General features: G+C 43.8%; 1 protein-coding gene across 10 annotated transcripts in view; it reads right to left on the reverse strand.

Moving 5' to 3' along the window:
• Window positions 1–19,570, reverse strand: part of dock1 (dedicator of cytokinesis 1) — a 263,696-nt gene that overhangs the window by 180,810 nt on the left and 63,316 nt on the right. For 6 of the 10 annotated variants that reach the window (XM_034292883.1, XM_034292881.1, XM_034292882.1 and 3 more), the window contains exons 20-25: window positions 16,703–16,792; window positions 15,433–15,533; window positions 12,530–12,658; window positions 9,132–9,240; window positions 7,083–7,094; window positions 2,782–2,852 (exon numbers count right to left, since the gene is read on the reverse strand). In XM_034292883.1, the coding sequence (XP_034148774.1) occupies window positions 2,782–2,852; window positions 7,083–7,094; window positions 9,132–9,240; window positions 12,530–12,658; window positions 15,433–15,533; window positions 16,703–16,792 (512 nt within the window). The remainder of the gene's footprint in view (window positions 1–2,781; window positions 2,853–7,082; window positions 7,095–9,131; window positions 9,241–12,529; window positions 12,659–15,432; window positions 15,534–16,702; window positions 16,793–19,570) is intronic. The other 4 variants (XM_034292884.1, XM_029120580.2, XM_034292888.1 and 1 more) reach the window with 1 other exon arrangement.

Below are 19,570 nucleotides of genomic sequence, written 5' to 3' on the forward strand. Positions count from 1 at the left end.
GTGTGGGTTAGTTTATTATTTGCTATATATGATACTGATCTGTACAAACAAGCGGCAAAATGCCAGAGGAAAATGTGGCCAATGCACATGGGCAAAGATTGTCTCTATGACATTTAGAAGAAATTGCACATTGCTTGAAGAGTAATTTTACACAATGTTTGATTGTCGGAATCAATTGATCAGAGTGTTAGTAGAGATGCAGGACATTAGATCCCGAAAATCGATGTAGTGTATTTAACACAGGGTAACTAAATAAACAATTATTAAGAAAGAGTGGACAGGTCCTGAGGGGAAAAAGGAAGGAAACAAAAGAAAAGGAAACAAAGAAACCAGACAGTGTGATTATTAGCACAAGAGAGAGTGAGGGGGCTTGGAGAGAAAGACCCAGGGAGAAACAGAGTGATAAAGAACAAGAAAGCTTTTACAGAGGAAGGGGACAGACAGCATTTGGAAGTGAACGGACAGAGGGAACAGAGAGAGAGAGAGACAGGGTGACAGAGAGAGAGAGAGACAGGGTGACAGAGAGAGAGAGAGCGAGACAGGGTGACAGAGAGAGAGAGAGCGAGACAGGGTGACAGAGAGAGAGAGAGAGAGACAGGGTGACAGAGAGAGAGAGAGAGACAGGGTGACAGAGAGAGAGAGAGAGACAGGGTGACAGAGAGAGAGAGAGAGAGAGAGACAGGGTGACAGAGAGAGAGAGAGAGACAGGGTGACAGAGAGAGAGAGAGAGAGACAGGGTGACAGAGAGAGAGAGAGAGGGACAGGGTGACAGAGAGAGAGAGAGAGGGACAGGGTGACAGAGAGAGAGAGAGAGGGACAGGGTGACAGAGAGAGAGAGAGAGAGACAGGGTGACAGAGTAAGAGAGAGACAGGGTGACAGAGTAAGAGAGAGACAGGGTGACAGAGTAAGAGAGAGACAGAGAGCGAGAGAGACAGGGTGACAGAGAGCGAGAGAGACAGGGTGACAGAGTAAGAGAGAGACAGGGTGACAGAGAGCGAGAGAGACAGGGTGACAGAGAGCGAGAGAGACAGGGTGACAGAGAGCGAGAGAGACAGGGTGACAGAGAGAGAGAGAGACAGGGTGACAGAGAGAGAGAGAGACAGGGTGACAGAGAGAGAGACAGGGTGACAGAGTGAGAGACAGGGTGACAGAGTGAGAGACAGGGTGACAGAGTGAGAGACAGGGTGACAGAGTGAGAGACAGGGTGACACAGAGTGAGAGACAGGGTGACACAGAGTGAGAGACAGGGTGACACAGAGTGAGAGACAGGGTGACACAGAGTGAGAGACAGGGTGACACAGAGTGAGAGACAGGGTGACACAGAGTGAGAGACAGGGTGACACAGAGTGCAGAAACAGCATACAGACAATGACGATCTCACCAGAGCTGCTACAACCACGTACCATGACTGTTCCTTAACCATTAGCCACTAACGTGCATCAGAACAGGAGCCAGAGAGCAGCATGGCTCTAAGCGGTTTCATTCTGTGTTTTACAGCTCTGATGAACTGATCAATAGACTAGACTCCAGCTCTGGAGGACAAACTAAGGGCGATGAATAAGCCCTGAGATGCAGAGCTGGTTCTGGCTGTAGTAGCCTGTGGTCAGTGTGTGTGTGTTAGGACCTCTAATGCATACATCGATGGTTGAAGACACACACAACTAATGTTTTGCTCTGAATTTGTTGTTTTTAAAAGCATGAACTATTTCAGAAGGACTCAGGAGGGGCACATTTAAAATCACGAGCAGCATAGCCGTGGGTCCCTTGGTAGAAAATGTCACATCCTTTCAGTGCACAGAGTTTCCAGAGTCCTAGAGCTTTCACTAGAATACCCACAGACCCTGGGCCCTAGAATACCCACAGACCCTGGGCCATATAATACCCACAGACCCTGGGCCATATAATACCCACAGACCCTGGGCCATATAATACCCACAGACCCTGGGCCCTATAAAACCCACAGACCCTGGGCCCTATAAAACCCACAGACCCTGGGCCCTATAATACCCACAGACCCAGGGCCATATAATACCCACAGACCCAGGGCCATATAATACCCACAGACCCAGGGCCATATAATACCCATTAATATATATAATATAATACCCATATGAACTTCTTGAATTTGAGCATGGGGGGGAATATCTCAACATGGTTGGACATCAAACAAAAACACATGGCTATGACAAAAGCCTCCACAACAACACGTCAACATCACCAAAACAAAGTGCTACTTCTTCAAACTTAGATGTTTCGTTTACAAAATATATGTATTTTAATGGCGGCCCATTGAACACCAAACCGGCACAAAGTGGCTGGTATGTTCAGTCTGCCCGGAAAGACTGCATCATCAACAATATCCAATCAGGTCTAACCAAGCCAACCGTTGGGAAATCACAGCAAAATAAAGTGGAGGAACGTGCAAAGACATTTACATCGAAATTCAACCAGACTGTTATGCACAACACACCAACAGACTGGCATGCTTCCTCTATTTAAGAGACGTTTAGCAGAATTGGAGAGATGTGTTGCTCATGATTACTGTCAATAACTGCCTTTATTTCCAGATTGCCTTTAATTTATTCTCTTTCAAATTGGCTCGGCGAAGAGAGATAATTTACATCTCGTCACAGAATAAAGAGGGCAAAGGTAATTGAAATGTTACGACATGGTATGAGTGTTTTATGTGACAATAAAAAAGTGCCCACCAATACTACTCCAAGTTTTGACTGTAGGTGCAATGATGTTATAAATGAGCTTTACATATTTTAGGACCTTACCTCAACTCCTTGGGATCAAAGACCAGTTTGACGTCATTCACAATGGTAGGGACATACTTCAGGGCCGAACCCTGGTTAAAACCACAGAGAAACAACAATTAGGTACAATTATAAGAACTAGTTACATATACTCAAATACAAAATGACATACATTAGTCTTAAAATTCATAATTCATGTTAATTATAATGATTAGACAGATCAGGAGAAGTGTGACGACTTTCCCTGATCTCAAAAGGCACTAATTGTGGGTGTCGTTTCAACATTACAGTTACTGAGCCGGGTTCATAGCTCAACCGTCGTCCGACAGACATAGACTCTGCGGCGAATACAGGGACCATGCGGATGACTGAGCACATCATCCGTTCATGCTTGTCGCTTGCCAGCGTCAGAGCCAATACACTGAAAAACAACTGATCAATGAGGAGTGGCTTGAAGAGGAAACTAATTTCCAACCCTTTCCTTTTCATTCACTGGCTGCCTATTGAGAAAGACGGTGCGTCCTAAATGGAACCCGGTGCCCTCCATAAGGCACCACATGAGGAATCGGATGCCATTTGAGACACTCGCCCGGTATATACCAGCAACCCTGTCCTCTCCGGATTGACGTACATAGAAGATCAGACTAAGAAGACCCCGCTCCAGAAAGGAGTACTCAAGATATGAGACTTACTTTTGACCCTTTTTGTGTTAGTAAAGAGATGACGCAGTTTGAGGACAGAGCCAAACTGGTGCCAGAAAATGACAGCAACCTCTTCACAACATATAGAAATATGGCTCATCCATACGCCTTCTCAAATTATATTGTAAAGAAAATGTCATATCACAGACAGAATATTACCGTATGTCCCATTAATTAATTAAATGCTTGCATAAATACTGAGTGATGTAAGCTAAACTGTCTAAGTGTGAGCAATGTGGTTTGTTTGCATGCTAATTCTGAATGCACAATAGCTAATGTTGCTAACGTTGGTCAATGGTGTTTACCTTTGTGAAATAGCCTACTGAGAATCCCAGCTTTGTGGTTGCTGCCGTTACTAATTTATCATTATTATTATAACTACATCATTGATTTTGCCTGTGTGTGATGAACAGTGGACAAAACCTTGCCAGATATGCCAGAAATGAGCACTACAGAGACGAGCATTCCAGATGATTTCCTCAGTCCAGTCAGTCTGTTTAATGGCTTGCAACAATAAAACGTCTGCATTTAGCTTCAAAGAGTGGCTTCGATAGCGGTATTCTATAAAAATGAAGGCCTTCCTTTTGCATTCCTATTCTGACATCTAACGGCACAAGATCCCAAGGATCTTGCCGGGTTTCCTACACTTGTACCCGCAGTTTTCTGCCACCACCAAACTTCAGTGACGCAACTGTAACGTTCACTCCAAATGGGTCTATAGTTCACTCCAAATGGGTCTATAGTTCACTCCAAATGGGTCTATAGTCCACTACAGAAAGGAGACGTAGAAGGCAGAGCAGAAGAGCAAGTGCCATTCACCATTTGCGAATGAAATGTTTGTCACTCCCAGTCTGAGTCTGTGTCGAACTGTGGATTCAAACGAAAGACTTGATGAGGAGTTCATGAGTGACCTTGGTAGGGCATGGAGCCTGCAACACCAGGTTTGAGGTTTTGACCCCCATGGGCTGAGGGGTGGGCAGCACGAATATGTTTACACACTACGAAGTTGCTCTGGATGTGACCATCCACTAAACTACATGTAAATGGGATCAATGGAAGATGTGAGGCGCTGTTCTACGGCAATGTGAAGGGACAGAAGAACAGATTGCCACATACGGAAAACATTTTGACACTCCCTCTCTGGATGGTGGCAATCCTCAGGTACCCAAATGTAATACAGTGCCCTAAATAGAGAAACATCTGCCCCTTATATTGGTCAGTGGGCATTCGAATCCAGCAAATCACACCCCCCAACCCCCACCACCCCCCACCCGGTCGGACCGCGGCGTCTCAGCGAGGCCCACAGCTCAGGCGGCCGTCAGACAGGCCGTAATAAAGCCATCAGCATGATGAAGTGGCCAGTAAGTGGACTGATTAAAATCCCATCTGTTAATGATGGCAGTGATTAACCGAGGGGGGCGGCCAGTTCGGCCTGACAGACACCTCCACCGCCACGCGGCTGATGTCATCTGGTGGCTGTCTACTCGCGTTGCGGACGACTGATGGCGAGACGTCACCGGTCCAAGCCAACCCTCCGCGCGCTCTGTGGGACGCCGGGAGCATCCGGTTTCCACGGAAACAGTGGAAATCCACCTCGCTTCCTGTCCCATTTAACCAGATAAGGCAATACATTTAATCCCACAATGCCAGGAAGACACCTTTTCTGGATTACGGACTGACCTATTCAGCCACTAGTGTGCCCTATTCCCCTGTAGTGCCCTTATTGTTCAGTCACATCCATACAGGATCATCCCTGTGGGCGGATGGGAGGAGCCTGAGAGCTCTACGTGGGTGTGGTAAGTGGCAGGCACTGCACATTGATCCCTCATTATGAATGTCTGATGTCATCAGCAGACTGGAGCCAATGGGCTTGATTAGCAGGTCGGTATTCATGGAAGATCTGTTAATACCGGCACTGATTGCTACCCATGCGTTTCTAAACTAATCACACGGGGAGGAATAAATAAAAAACTGACAGGATTAGAAAAAAATCCATGATCTCCAGTCAAGACCATACAGCTATGTCACAACAAGTTGACGGATTATCGTGTCTCTGCAATTGTGGACAATTATCTTGGCCTAATGAACCCTATTCTAGACAGACATCGGCCTACACTTCAAGAATTCCCAAGTAAGCCTGTGTAACTCCATGTTCATTACCAAAACAACAAGAAATAAATCTGTGTGAAAATGGAGCTCGCCAAGTTGTCTTCCGTTCCTTGTTATCGTTGTTGTTCTCTAAATAACCAGACAGAGGAAACGTCTCTTAGCCTTTGATGCACTCCGGGTCCTAAACCACGCCCTGTTCCATTTGTAGCGCACTTCCTTTGACAAGCACTCCCATTACACTCAGGACAAAAGCAGTGTGCCAGGCAGGTAAAAGGGGCACATTGAAGACTCCTGATCTCCCTGTGCATTCCCCACTTTGTTGAGGACTACTCAGAAGCTGAGCAGAGATGGCAGAAGGTTGGATTTCAAAGATACTGGGTCCCAAATGGCACAGTGATGCTGTACGGAGGGCAAAACCTATTCACCAGGAAGAGTAAGGAGAATGGAGTAGGGTGCAGGTTGGGAGGCAGAAAGGCACTGTGTGAATGTGATTAAGGGGAGTAGGGTGCAGTTTGGGACGGGACACTATGTGAAGGTGTTTAAGGGGAGTAGGGTGCAGGTTGGGAGGCAGAGGGCACTGTGTGAATGTGATTAAGGGGAGTAGGGTGCAGGTTGGGAGGCAGAGGGCACTGTGTGAATGTGATTAAGGGGAGTAGGGTGCAGGTTGGGAGGCAGAGGGCACTGTGTGAATGTGATTAAGGGGAGTAGGGTGCAGTTTGGGACCAGACACTATGTGAAGATGATTTAGGGGAGAAGTGTGCAGTTTGGGACCAGGCACTGTGTAAAAGTGATTAAGGGTCTCCTGCATTGACAGTTAGAAACCCTGGTTCAGATAAACAAGCTATTTATAATGTGAACTCCTAAGCGCACAGGAATTCCACTTTTAGAAGGCTTCAAAAAGGCATTATTAAAGTGAAAGCTTACAGGGTTCCCCTGGTCATACGCTGTGGATATGAAGGGACACATGTTGGGCCACCACCTCATCCTGGGTGATAAACACGGATCGCTAAAGCAACGGTCTTTGATGCGCCGTAAGGCACACCGTTTCCAATGCCCCCCCCCCCCCCCTCCGCCAGTCCCCAAACCCCCTCCCTACCCCCTCCCCCCCTCCGCCCTTCCCCACACCCCCTCCGCCCGTCCCCACACCCCCTCCGCCCGTCCCCACACCCCCTCCGCCCCCACCTTCCTCTCTCAAACCCGGTTCCCCAAGATCAATTTTTAATTTACTGACAGTTCAGGTAATATGTAACCCAATTACACAGCAAGTGACTTCTAATTGACAGCAGCCCCCCCCTGCCCCCACCCATGGCTTGTCTATGACCCTGTGTGTGTGGAGGGGAGGGGGTCGCCAGGCTTTGCGGTGTGTGTTCATTATTCATGGAGTGGACAACGTTTGGGGTCAAGGACAATATACCTTACTGCATCTTAGAGGCATGAAGATACAAACAGACACAGGCCATGGAGAGAAAAAGAGATGACGAAAATAGAGAGAGAACAGCAGTCAGGAAATACCTTGAGGAGGAGCTAGAGAGGCGGAATGCAGAGATGACCCAGGACAGAAGACAGGCAAGGTGAGAGGGAAACAACACAGACAATATAAAGGTTACAGAGGAAATTCATCAACCCAGAGAGACATCCAGAGAGAGAGAGACATCCAGAGAGGCATCCAGAGAGAGAGACATCCAGAGAGAGAGAGAGAGAGAGAGAGACATCCAGAGAGGCATCCAGAGAGAGAGAGAGAGAAACATCCAGAGAGGCATCCAGAGAGAGAGAGAGAGAGAGAAAGAGAGAGAGACATCCAGAGAGGCATCCAGAGAGAGAGAGAGAGAGAGACATCCAGAGAGGCATCCAGAGAGAGAGAGAGAGAGAGAAAGAGAGAGAGACATCCAGAGAGGCATCCAGAGAGAGAGAGAGAGAGAGAGAGAGAGAGACATCCAGAGAGGCATCCAGAGAGAGAGAGAGAGAGAGAGAGAGAGAGACATCCAGAGAGGGACAGAGACAGAGAGAGGGACAGAGACAGAGAGAGACAGAGACAGAGAGAGAGACATCCAGAGAGAGACAGAGACAGAGAGAGAGACATCCAGAGAGAGACAGAGAGAGAGACATCCAGAGAGAGACAGAGAGAGAGACATCCAGAGAGAGAGGCAATAAACTGTTACATTGAATTGAGACATCCAGAGAGAGCAATGCAAAGACAAACATCCAGAGAGTGTAGAGAAAGAACCAATAACAGATACAGGGTTGTGAGGCAGTACCCTTAAATGTTCAGTCTTTTAAATTTGCTTCAAAAAGAAATCAAAAGGAGAATATAACAGCCAATAACTGGCAGGTAAGAACACTGTGAGAAAACATCATTCCACTATTAATGCTAGTAAATTATGGAAACAGTAAAATAACTATCCAAAAACACAAATCCCATGCGTAGCACCTAGGATTTACATTGTAATGTTTTGACAATTTACAGAGAAACAGACTTGCTCAACGACGGAACGGAAATGTTTCCCATTACCAGCTGAAGGATTCCATAAGCCAACCTTTCCCTATCTGTCACATTTAACTTACACTGGATGGCAGAAATTAATGCCCACCCTCCCATGTACAACTGCTTTGACCATGTGATGATTGAGGGCTTTCGCGTACGAACGGAACACTCCAAGTCCCCCTCAGCATGTATCCAGGATTAATATATGAGCGTTTAGTCTGCCTGCAATTCAATAACACTTAGATTTTCTTGCCATTACGTTGTTGATTTGCTCAAGTGTTTTGGATAATTGTCTTGCGGCATGATCTGCCTTTAGTTCAGGTTCAGCTTGTTGACAGATTTCCTTAGTTTCTCACATATTCTATGGTACAATGTGGAATTGATGGTTGACTTGGTGATGGCAAGCTTCCCAGGCAGAACAACAGCCCTGTACCATAATCCTCCCGTCACCAGGCTTTATGGATGGTACGGTATCTGCCCATTCAAAGTGTGAAAAAACAAGTTCAACTTTGATTGGTGTGCCTGTATGGTGCAGTGATCCAGTCATTGGGTTCATGATTCCTCCAGCAAACTTTCTGCACTCATTTTATTTTTTATAGCAAAGGTTTCTACCTTCCACGCCTCTTATGTAATCCACCTTTGTGCAGTCTCTCACTTTGTGCATGCCTGATTCAAATATCAGCCATTCGCTAGAATGGCGAAGGTCAGGATGTACTAACTTACCTTAGGAAGGATTCTGCTGTTCTGTTTATTTTATCTGCCCAAATGATGCAATGTAAAAACATTTGTATTTTGCGGTATAAGTAAGGTTTTCTGTCAACCATGTTGAAAAAATGATCTAATATCGGTAATATTTATCAAAAGAAGAGGGCTGGACCCACAGTAAATTCTCCCCAAGGGGGCCCATATTATGTATGTAATGTATTTTATTTCTATACGAAATGTAAATAGAAGTTGGGATCCACAGAATCAAGCTACAACACCATGAAAACAGAACCATTTAGTTGCCCCAAACTGTGTGTGTGTGTAGGTATGAATGTGTGTGTGTGTGTGTGTGTGTGTTTGTGTGTGTGGCCTACCTTCACCATGGCAGTGTTCTCAGAGCTGCTATTCATCATGTCATTGAAGGAAGTGAAGAGATTCCTCAAGGACTCCATGAAGTCAGCCTCTCCTTTGTTCTCATACAATCTAGAATGAGGAAGAAGAAGACAAGAGGGGGGGGGGACAGAGGGGGGAGGATTGACAGGAGAGACGGGCGACAGGAGAGACGGGCGACAGGAGAGGGAAAGTGGAATGGAAATGAGTGGAGGAGGGGAGAAAAGAGAACAGAGGGATGGGAATGAAGAACAGAGAGGGATGAGCGAGGGAAGAGGGATGACAGTTGACTGTTAGATAGTGATCAGAGACATTTCCAGAACAGACTTCCCGTAGAGGTCCACCAGCTGAGGTAGTATGTCGGGGTTCTGTCCCTGACTCCCTATCAGCCCAGACCCATTGACAGCCTGCCTAGACCGCATGGGTTCCCTATGCAAATACCAAGTTCAAAAAACCCATGCATCATTGATCACGGCTGGTCGCAATTAGCATTTAAAACAAATAGGCTACACCCAGAGCACCTGCCTGCTGCCAACGCCAAAAGTTGGGAAATTATTCAAATAACCGGAAAACATGACGCTGTTTGCATACAAAAAAGATTAATTATAATCTGGACATAATTTTGTGTGTGTGTGTGTGTGTGTGTGTGTGGGAAGGGCATTGTGTGTAGCTGTGTGTAGGGGGACTGTTCGTTGACTCAGAATTTTGGCAACCTGCGTGGTTGCAAGGCACCAGGCTTAATAAGAGGTTTATAACAGACTACATAGGCTATAATCCTCATGTGAACTCACGGCTAGCGCCGCTGGCTACTCCCATTGTTCCCCTGTAATCAGGGCCTGATTTAGACCTGGGGCGCCAGGTGGAGGGCAATTGTGATCAGGCAGGAGTGAAACAGCAGCAGGCTCCTCAGGATTTGAAACCCCGTGAATGCCGGCTTTAACAGCGAGATTTTTTCCCAGCTCCGGGCCAAACGCTCTGTTCCCGTTTGTACTGAGTCTGAACCGGGAGCGCCAGCAGTCACAAGGCAACGGCTCACAAAACAATAGGGGAGAAACGTGTTGTTCCATTTCATATTGCATGACGGGAGCAAAAACTAAAATAGGTCCTCCTCTCCTTCCTAATCCCTTGAAAATGCTAATGTGTTTGCTCCAATTCGCTCTCGGAAAGCCGGTAAATCACTGCAGACGGGCCAGGCAACTGTAAAAGACGGGCCAGGCAACTGTAAAAAGAGGTGCTTTGGGATTGAAGAAAACTAATGATCTGTGTCTACCACCTCTCAGAACCACACGTCTGGAATGTATTTAAAACGGGTATATTGATCGAGTACAGCGCGGTGCGATATCTTTCCGTCTTCCTCTGAAGTGAAAGAAAATAACTATTTGGACAATGGTGGTTTTCCACATCACACATCATGTGGACATATGTGAGGCAGGGCACCGAGGTAACCAGACCAGGGCTTCAACCAGTATTCGATATCATATGAAAACAACGAGCTCACCCGGTTGGGCAGTTGCAATTCCCATAAAAGTTCCTGAAGAACTTTTTTCACCATCCATTTCTCCATTACAATCATATCTTTACGCAAAAAATCATGACAAAATGATAACAAAAAAATTATAATATTAATAATAATCTGGGCCCATTGTTAAAGAGGCCCTGAATGGATTGTAAGAACCGTATCCTGCTCTTCCGCTGTCCTGCTACAGCGTAGAAATAGAAACCAAATACTGTGATCCATAACAACGAGGCTGTGTAAATTCCTATGGTTATGTACTAACCCAGGGGTTCCCAGGATGCAATTTTCCTCAGAGATTCTTAATGCATTCTGAAAACACGACTCAGTAACTGAAACCCTGCCATAACGGTTCCTCTTATCCATGCACATCGATGACATCACTAGCCTGATCTATAACCCAACCCAAAAGGCTGGTGAATCTATTGTTGTGCTCTTGAGAGACGCGCTCATCTATAATTGCTCATGTAAGTCACTCCGGACGAGATAGCAGTAGGAATGACTAAAATGTAAAAATATATATTTGGATCCTGGAATCTGATTGATTGATAGCGGAAAGTTATTCACCACAATTCACACTTTCCCCAGGTAAGTGAAGTTCCACTGAATTTATTGATGCACATCCACTCTTCCACAGGCCCAAAGGCAATTTATACATATTCTTCCTGGAATCACACCTGTACACAATATCTCCTGAAGCTACTAGTCTGACATTTCAGTTGCAACAGTTGGGAATTGTCTGAAGCCTCTTAGACCTACTCAGCATGCAAACCAGTGCAAATACTGGCTAATTACCTCGTATGGTTCTTGGACAACCTGACTCTGAGAATTATCCTCTTATCCAGACCGAGGTACGGTAGTAAATGTACCCCCCCCCCCACCCCCTGGTGTGTTTTTTACACTCCAGGTCATGTATAAACAATCCCGACCTGGCGTTGCGAGCTCCATGCTCTACCCACTGAGTTACACAGGCCCCTACAGGTGACAGTGGTTCTCTGCTCTGCCGTCTCCGGCACGCCGCCTGTGACACGTTACATCCCGGGCGAGTACAACCGCACGGCTGGGAGAAGACAGGGAAGACCATGTCACGCTGGGAGCCTGTGACTCTCATTTGCGCCCTGCTTGCTCGTTTGAGACAGGCTGTAATTGTTTGATCTTGAAAGTGCGCCGCAGCATAAAGAGAAGAAGGAAATCAGCATATTATCCTGTAGAAGCGGCAACAATTCCTTGCGGGCCGCCGCCACTAAACTGAACAAAGGGAATACGGTAAGTCGAGAAGGCTCACAGACACACAGTTCACTAGGTGGTACGCTGTCAATCATAAAAATATATCGAGCTGTGAACCTTTAATAACACAGAAAAATGCACTCAAAAAGCAGGGGGGAGAGAGAGAGAGAGAGAGAGAGAGAGAGGGGAAGAGGGAGAGGGAGACAGTCACCCCTGGTCTGATTAGGATTTGTGGAGCTGAAGGACAGCCTGTCCTCCACCCACAGCAGGAAAACCAATCAAACTCAGCACACTGAATTAGACCCTTACAGGACAACCAATCAAATTCCACACACTATTAATCTAGAGATGTCCCTTTCAAGACGATTCAATACGGGATGTGCGTGAGTGAGCAAGCGACTGCAAGCGACAGAGAGATACCGCTATGGTGTGCTGTATATATCTAAACAGAACAGTTGAAGACCGGGCATCTATACTGGCTGTGCCCCCCCCCACGTGATCCAAAATCCTCTTTCATCCACTAGTTAACTCCATTGCAGATTATATCTTTGAGCTAGCATCCATGTTTCAGTGGAACTCTGCTGTGCCTCTGTGGACACGGCGCGGCGCTGAACATGTGTGGCGCGCGTGTGTCTGACTCACTGGTTGAAGAGGACCCGGGAGCGCACGATGAACTTGAAGATGTACTCCAGAGCCTTCATAGCCTTCAGCAGCTGCTCGGTGAGCTTCTCGGCATCGTCCACATAGTTCTTCAGGACCTTGGTGAGCTTCCTGTTGGAGACGGCAAAGACCCCGGTTATCGCACAGTACTCACCACGGCCCAGAAAAGCAATCAGCTCCTAAACATCGTCCACATAGTTCCTCAGGACCTTGGCGAGTCTCATAGAAAATTGTGAAATCCATAATTTATAGAAATAAGCAGTGAACAGTTCCCTCGGGACAGACATTCTGGGAACATGACAAAAATACACCGAACACTGGGATCTGTGGAGTATCCATCAATATGGATTTTTCTGTGAAGGATGGGAAGAGGCCAAAATGAATTCAGAGAGGCCGACATTTCATGTCGATATCCATCATTAAGTGTGAGGACATTATAAGAATGGTGCTACAGTTACTAACATTTACATAGAAGTGGTCATGCTTATATAAAAGGACGTTAAATATGCAAGTGTGTTAACATAAAGAAACGGATGCTTATGGAACGTATTGAATTTCCTTTACTATTAACTCGGGACCAAACTCATTTGGCTAGTTTAATTAGCAGGTTGTATCCTTGTGCTGCGCTGGACTGGAGCAAGGACATAGAACTCTGTATATTTATTTTGTTCACCTTGGTAAGAGAACACATTCTCATCTACAACACAGACACAGAAACAATGAGTTTACAGCCCCAACCTGGTTCTGCAGTGGGCTAAATCCCAGACACACAGAGCGTTCTTCAACAGTCTTAAATCCAGTTAAAACCAAAAAGGTATATAAAAATAACATCAAAGTTAACTGAAATGTAACAAACTGGCCAGTTAGTTTGTTGAGCTATTCCTTGAGGTGATTATTCAGAGATACCCACCGGGTTTTTTTTGTCACTAAAGATTTCCCAGAATGCTGTGACCATGTTTGCTGCAAACATAAGCAGATGTCTTATACTAATGTGTTTATACATACTTTTATTAATAACAACACGTAGACATCCTCCAGTGGAATAACGTAGGGGTTTTGATGTATGGCCTGCTGACAGCCACAGCTGGTAATTTATGACTGTGACAGAAGGAATTGAGACTGATTAAGATCTCAACTGATGATCTGGCTTGCTTAGGGACTGTTTAGAAATGTTTATACTTTTTCATGTTAAATTACTGTTTAACAGAAAATCTGCCCACAGGTTGACCCAGTGAGCATTTCTGAATAGTTACCACATGAATAGTTACCACATGAATAGCGCAAGTAAAATGAAAAATAAAATACACACTGAAACTTAAAAGAATAAAATGTAACCATTTCTGACATGGTACATGTGTCTTTTGTTGATTTAAGTCTGTTTTCATGTGTGTGTTGTGTATACTTTTGCTAACAATTGTTCAGTGATTATATGGGGATTTTGCTGAAGCTACTGCATTATGAGGATAAATGACAGTTTTGCTCTGGAAACCTTTTGCGTATTGGTCAGATGCTCTAAAAACTAAGCCAACCTTGTAACCCCATAAATCCTTTCACACGCGTAACCATGACCTGGTGTTGCTGCCGACTGCTAAAATCAAATACCAACATGTACCTTATTACAAATCACATTTGCACATTCTCAGAATGACTAGCCCTATGCTACGTCAGACGTTGCCAAATGCCATGACATTTCTTTGCCAGCCCTAAATATACATAACTCTCTAACGGCGGGGGGGGGGCAGAATAGGACAACAATCAAAGCTCTTTCTGAATGAGTCGGTCAGCCATCGGTGTGACACGTGAGAACGCAGACCTCGGCCCGTTCTACTAACCTTACGGCGGTCTTGAAATAAGCAGGAACATCCTTGGGCAGGTAAACCTTACACCAACCGTCGCGCAATCATTTTAAACCCTTTGTTTTAGCTAGTTCTTGTACTCTTCACTAACGTTTCTCAGTTATCTGCGTAATTGTCTACCAGCCAGTTATCAAACTGCACACTTGTCGAGGCACATCAACAGGAGCCTCGTCATTAGAGAACTAAACTTGAAGTCGGCGCTAGATTACCGTGGCAATTTATTACCATACGGTTGGGGAATGAGCAAGAATGTCAACTCCAGCGCAGTGATACACAGACAGCCTCTCTTACTCTTGTTTGTGGCAGAACTGACTGGACATTGTTGCCAAACCAGAGGAACTTCCGGGGAAACCGCTAGCCTCATCGGCCGATTTCTTGACTTTTCAGACCACAGAGTCTGAGCGGGCCGTTAACACTGCAGTGTGACAGAGTCACTAGAACATGCACTGGCATTTGTTGTGTACAGCAACAGCTTAATTAACACGGCTATAAGAATCCTTTTTGACAGATTTAGCTCGCTAAACAATGGTCATTCTCTAGTTGAGGGGGAATTTGTTTATATTGAATGACATCAACTGTTCACAGCTATTGATATTTCAGTTGAGTCATTCTTTTAGTAAAAAAGAGACGAGACACTTTGGCCTTGTATGACGACAGCCCCAAGAACCCACAACATATATTCATCTGAATTTCAGCACAACTGTTGTTTGCTCCTCGGGGTTTTAGGCCAGGTGTTTTGTAAAAGCACTTTGTGACATCTGCTGATGTAAAAAGGGCTTTATAAATACATTTGATTGATTGATCGATCTGGTTAGTAAATTCGACATTTCGACTTTTTTATAATTTACCAGACGTTCTTATCCAGAGCAAAATATGGGAGCAATTATGGTTAAGTGCCTTGCTCAAGGGCACAATTACTTTTTTTCCCTTCAAAGTTTATTAGCTCTAGCAAACTTTTGTTTACCGGCCCAACGCTCTCAACCACTGGGCTATCTGTCACCCAATTAATTAGTAATTAGCCTCACTCACGTGTAAGCCAGAGTGGCGCTGAAATGCTTCCGTATGTATGTCTCAAGGACAGGGTTAAAGTGTTGAAACTTTCTGTCTGCAATGAGTCCAATAATGAATACCTGCCAAGAAACCAACAAATTAATTAAAACACAACACATTCATTAAAACTTAACACATGTTCATTAAAATGCAACATATTCGCACATCAACAAGGGCCCGGAGAAAACGAGCTTTTCCCTTTGAAATGTCATTTTCTCTGTTATCCCTCCTACAGATTATCGAGGACACACTACACCGACCTTCTGTAGTTTAACTTTAGGTAAGTCGCTCGAATGGTAATTACCATGGTAGGCTATTACTAACCAAATATACATTCCAGATAAAGGCTTTGTGCATTAAGCAAGCAAGTTTATTTATATAGCACAATTCGTACATCGAAGCAATTCAATGTGCTTTACAAAGAAACATATATGAAAGTACATTAAGATGAACTGGCAGTTGTGACAATGGCCCAGAAGACATTGGGACAATTATTCAATAATAGATAGCGCCATTAAAAAGGAGACTTAGAGTTGAGTACCTGGTTAAGTTTCTGAGATAATGTCGTGCAAAGAGGCTTTTTCGAATATAGGCTGAATCTATATGTAACCAATGTTTTGTCTTTATGTGTGTAATGCAATATCAAATGAATTTATCATGGAAACAGGTCAAGTACAGTGTAGTGGAGTTTTTATCGTACTATACAAAAAAAAAGACTTAAATACATGTTATGTAATTAGTGTTAACATTTTATGACTTGTGTATTTAGGCACGTGTGAGTGTCATTATAAAAAGTATGGTTTGAAACATGGCTGGTTTGAATTCTGAATGCTGATTGGCTATAGTCCACGGTAAATAAGTAAGTATAACACAGGCATGAAATCACACCACTTTTGACTTGATTTTATTGCGTCGGTTACCAATTCATAATAGCAATAAGGCATTGAGGGGGTTTGTGGGATATGGCCAATATACCATGCCCCACTTTGCCTTATTGCGTAAGTAGAGAATAAGTATGTAACAACTACACTAACAGTGTTGACCGCAACCTTCTGACAGTCATTGGGTTTGTGTTCCAACAGGTTCAGACAGCCAGCATTCCTTTAGTGTGAATGGGTATACTCAACAAATACTGTACTGTGCAAATGTGTTAAGCACCTGAAAGTCAAACTAAAGCAATTTTTTTGGGTAGTGTTTATTTGTAGAAAATATATATAAGTAGGCAAATATCAAGATAACCTGTACTCACCAGCGCATCAAAAACCAGGGTATCGAACGTGTCGCTGTCAGAGTTCTCCATCATTATGTTGAACAGGGCATCGAGGGTGTCCTGAAGAAACTACAATGAGAGATAAAACATGCATTACAACACCGAGGGGACACTCCCAGTCACAAACGGTGCCCTAGTCCTTACAGAACCCTGTCAAAAACAGTGCACTCTGCAGGGAATAGCGTGCGGTTTAACACGCAGACGACGGCATTGGCACATTGAGACCTAGTGTCTAGAGGGCTCTCCCCACGAAAAGCGTAGTTGGGAGTAATTGAGCATTGGGGATTTCACATTACAATCCCAGCGTTTTGTGGTAAACTCTTGTTTCATAACCCAATGAGGTCTCCCACTTAGTGGGGCGGGCATTTATTCAATCCTGAGACATTTGTAAATCTCATTACTACAGTGGGGTGCAATCACAGATGGAACCTCATGGTCTAGAAAGGTCATTTTGGGTTCAGTAAAAAGGTTTGCAAAGAATGATAACATTATTTAAATGTCAGTAGAAAGGCAGAGGCATTTAATGATAATGCAATGTCGAAATCAAGAGAAAAAAAAAAACTTCCATCTTTCAGGGCACATAAAATATATTCATTAAAGTTCAATAAATATTTTCTCAAAAACATGTGTCACGATTATTCCCATTCCTATACTTCTTTTTGAGTCATTAGAAACTGTTAAGAGATGGTCCATGATTTCCTGTTTCGCTGAGGTATAAATTAGGAGAATAAAGGCAGTGCGGGGTGCTCATTTATCCTGTCCTATGTTTGAAAAAGTGTGTGGGTGTGAAACAAGATTGTGTTTCTATCCGTCGTTATTTGTTTTACTGTAACAAGCTTTGGTTATGTGCATACCTATAAAAAAGTGGGGAAGTAATTCTTAGTTATTCTAAGAACCTATGTATAATATGAATAAAATATCATTATTTGCTACTGTTTAAATAATATATTCCAAGTCCAAAATTGTTTTGTGAGGTCTTTCATGATTCGCAACAATTGAATTCATTCTATTAGGACCCTAGTGTTGTTTGACTGGAGGTCTGGTAAAACATAATTCCATGTTCTACTTTTTTTGTGCCAATTTCCATTGAAAATGTACTATTCAAACATCTGACACATCTCACCTCTGTATTATTTTATTTTTTTACTACAATGTCAGAGCTTTATAGTCCTCGTTGTCATTAAAATAAATCATGACTATGAACACAGTCCATCTCTTCTGAGGAATTGCAACGCATTGTTTTGTGACCTGCCGTCTGCAAAGCGCTGACTGAATAATGACTTTGCCAGTGTATGAACAGAAATTATGTACATCTGACACTTTAAATTAAAAATGAATCCTGCCCATAAAGGGCATTGTCATTGCTGTCATTCGTGTGCGCCAAGGACATGTTGGTGCACAACAGGCACAGCGGGAAATGTCATCATTAAACAAGCATGCAAGTTTATTTATATAGCACAATTCATACATCGAAGCAATTCAATGTGCTTTACAAAGAAAAAGAAAAAATTATATAAAAATGCAATAACAAAAATAAATACTCAAATGAAAACATCAAAACAGATGAAAACATCATAAAAAAATGTATTAAAAAAAAATGTAAAAAAAATAATAAAAAGGGGATAAAAACATAGGGAGCTATAAGGCTAAAAAGTGTGGTTAAGTTTAAGTGCTCAGTCATAGGCACGTGAAGAGAGAAGTGTTTTTAACCTGGATTTAAAAATTGATAAATGGGGCACATCTAAGACCTTCTGGTAGTTTATTCCAGGTGTGTACTGCATAATTGCTAAACGCAGTTTCTCCATGTTTAGTTTGGACTCTTTGGGCTCTACTAGCTGACCTGTATTCATGGATCTAAGAGCCCTGCTCAGTTTATATTCTTCAAACATATCAGAAATTTCCTAAATGGTCCTAAAACATTCATAGATTTATAAACTTAAGCATCACTTTAAAATCTATTCTGTAACTGACTGGAAGCCAATGCAAAGATTTAAGAATGTGCTCTGTTCCCTTGGTCCTGGTTAACATTCTAGCAGCAGCATTCTGAATGAGCTGCAGCTGTTTTACAGTCTTTTTGGAGAGTCCAGTTAAGAGGCCATTACAGTAGTCAACCCTACAAGAGATAAAAGCATGGATGAGCTTCCCTTGGTCTTTTTGGGACACCAAAAAACAGACACGTGCGTGCGTGAATTACATCAACAGGGAGAGCATGGGGGAGGAGAGGCAGGGGAAAGAGAGTGACAGAGGGAGGGAAAAGTGAGGGAAACAGAGCATGAAATGTTATAACGTCCAATTTCAAGCTTCTCAATGACATCAGATATCACAGCCTATTTCAGAACAGTTCAAGAAGTCATTTGAGTATGAGGATTATGAGCAGTTAGCTTTCAGTCACATGAGAACAGCAGTTAGCATTTAGCATTATATAAGGACAGCAGTTAGCATTTAGCGGTTTATAAGGCCAGCAGTTAGCAGTACATAAGCACAGCAGTTAGCGTTCAGCAGTGTGAGAATGCAAGTTAGCTTTCAGCAGTGCGAGAATGGCAGTTAGCTTTCAGCAGTATGGCAATGTTCAATAAATATTTTCTCAAAAACGTCACGGTTTTTCCCATTACTATACTTTTATATTTTTTCAGTAGAATGATGACAGCAGTTAGCCTGTGGCAGAATTTAAGGATAGTAATTAGCTTTCAGCAGTGTGAGAAAGGCATTTAGATTTAAGCAGACTGCTCTATGACTGCCACTCAGTATACGCCAATGGCCAAGGCCAGGGTTCTCCATCCAATGAGATCACAAGACAGACAGGCAAGAGAGGAATGGAGAGAGAAATGGTGGATAGGGAGAGATAAA

Source organism: Esox lucius, chromosome 6 (genome assembly GCF_011004845.1).
Source record: "Esox lucius isolate fEsoLuc1 chromosome 6, fEsoLuc1.pri, whole genome shotgun sequence".
NCBI lineage: Eukaryota > Metazoa > Chordata > Actinopteri > Esociformes > Esocidae > Esox > Esox lucius.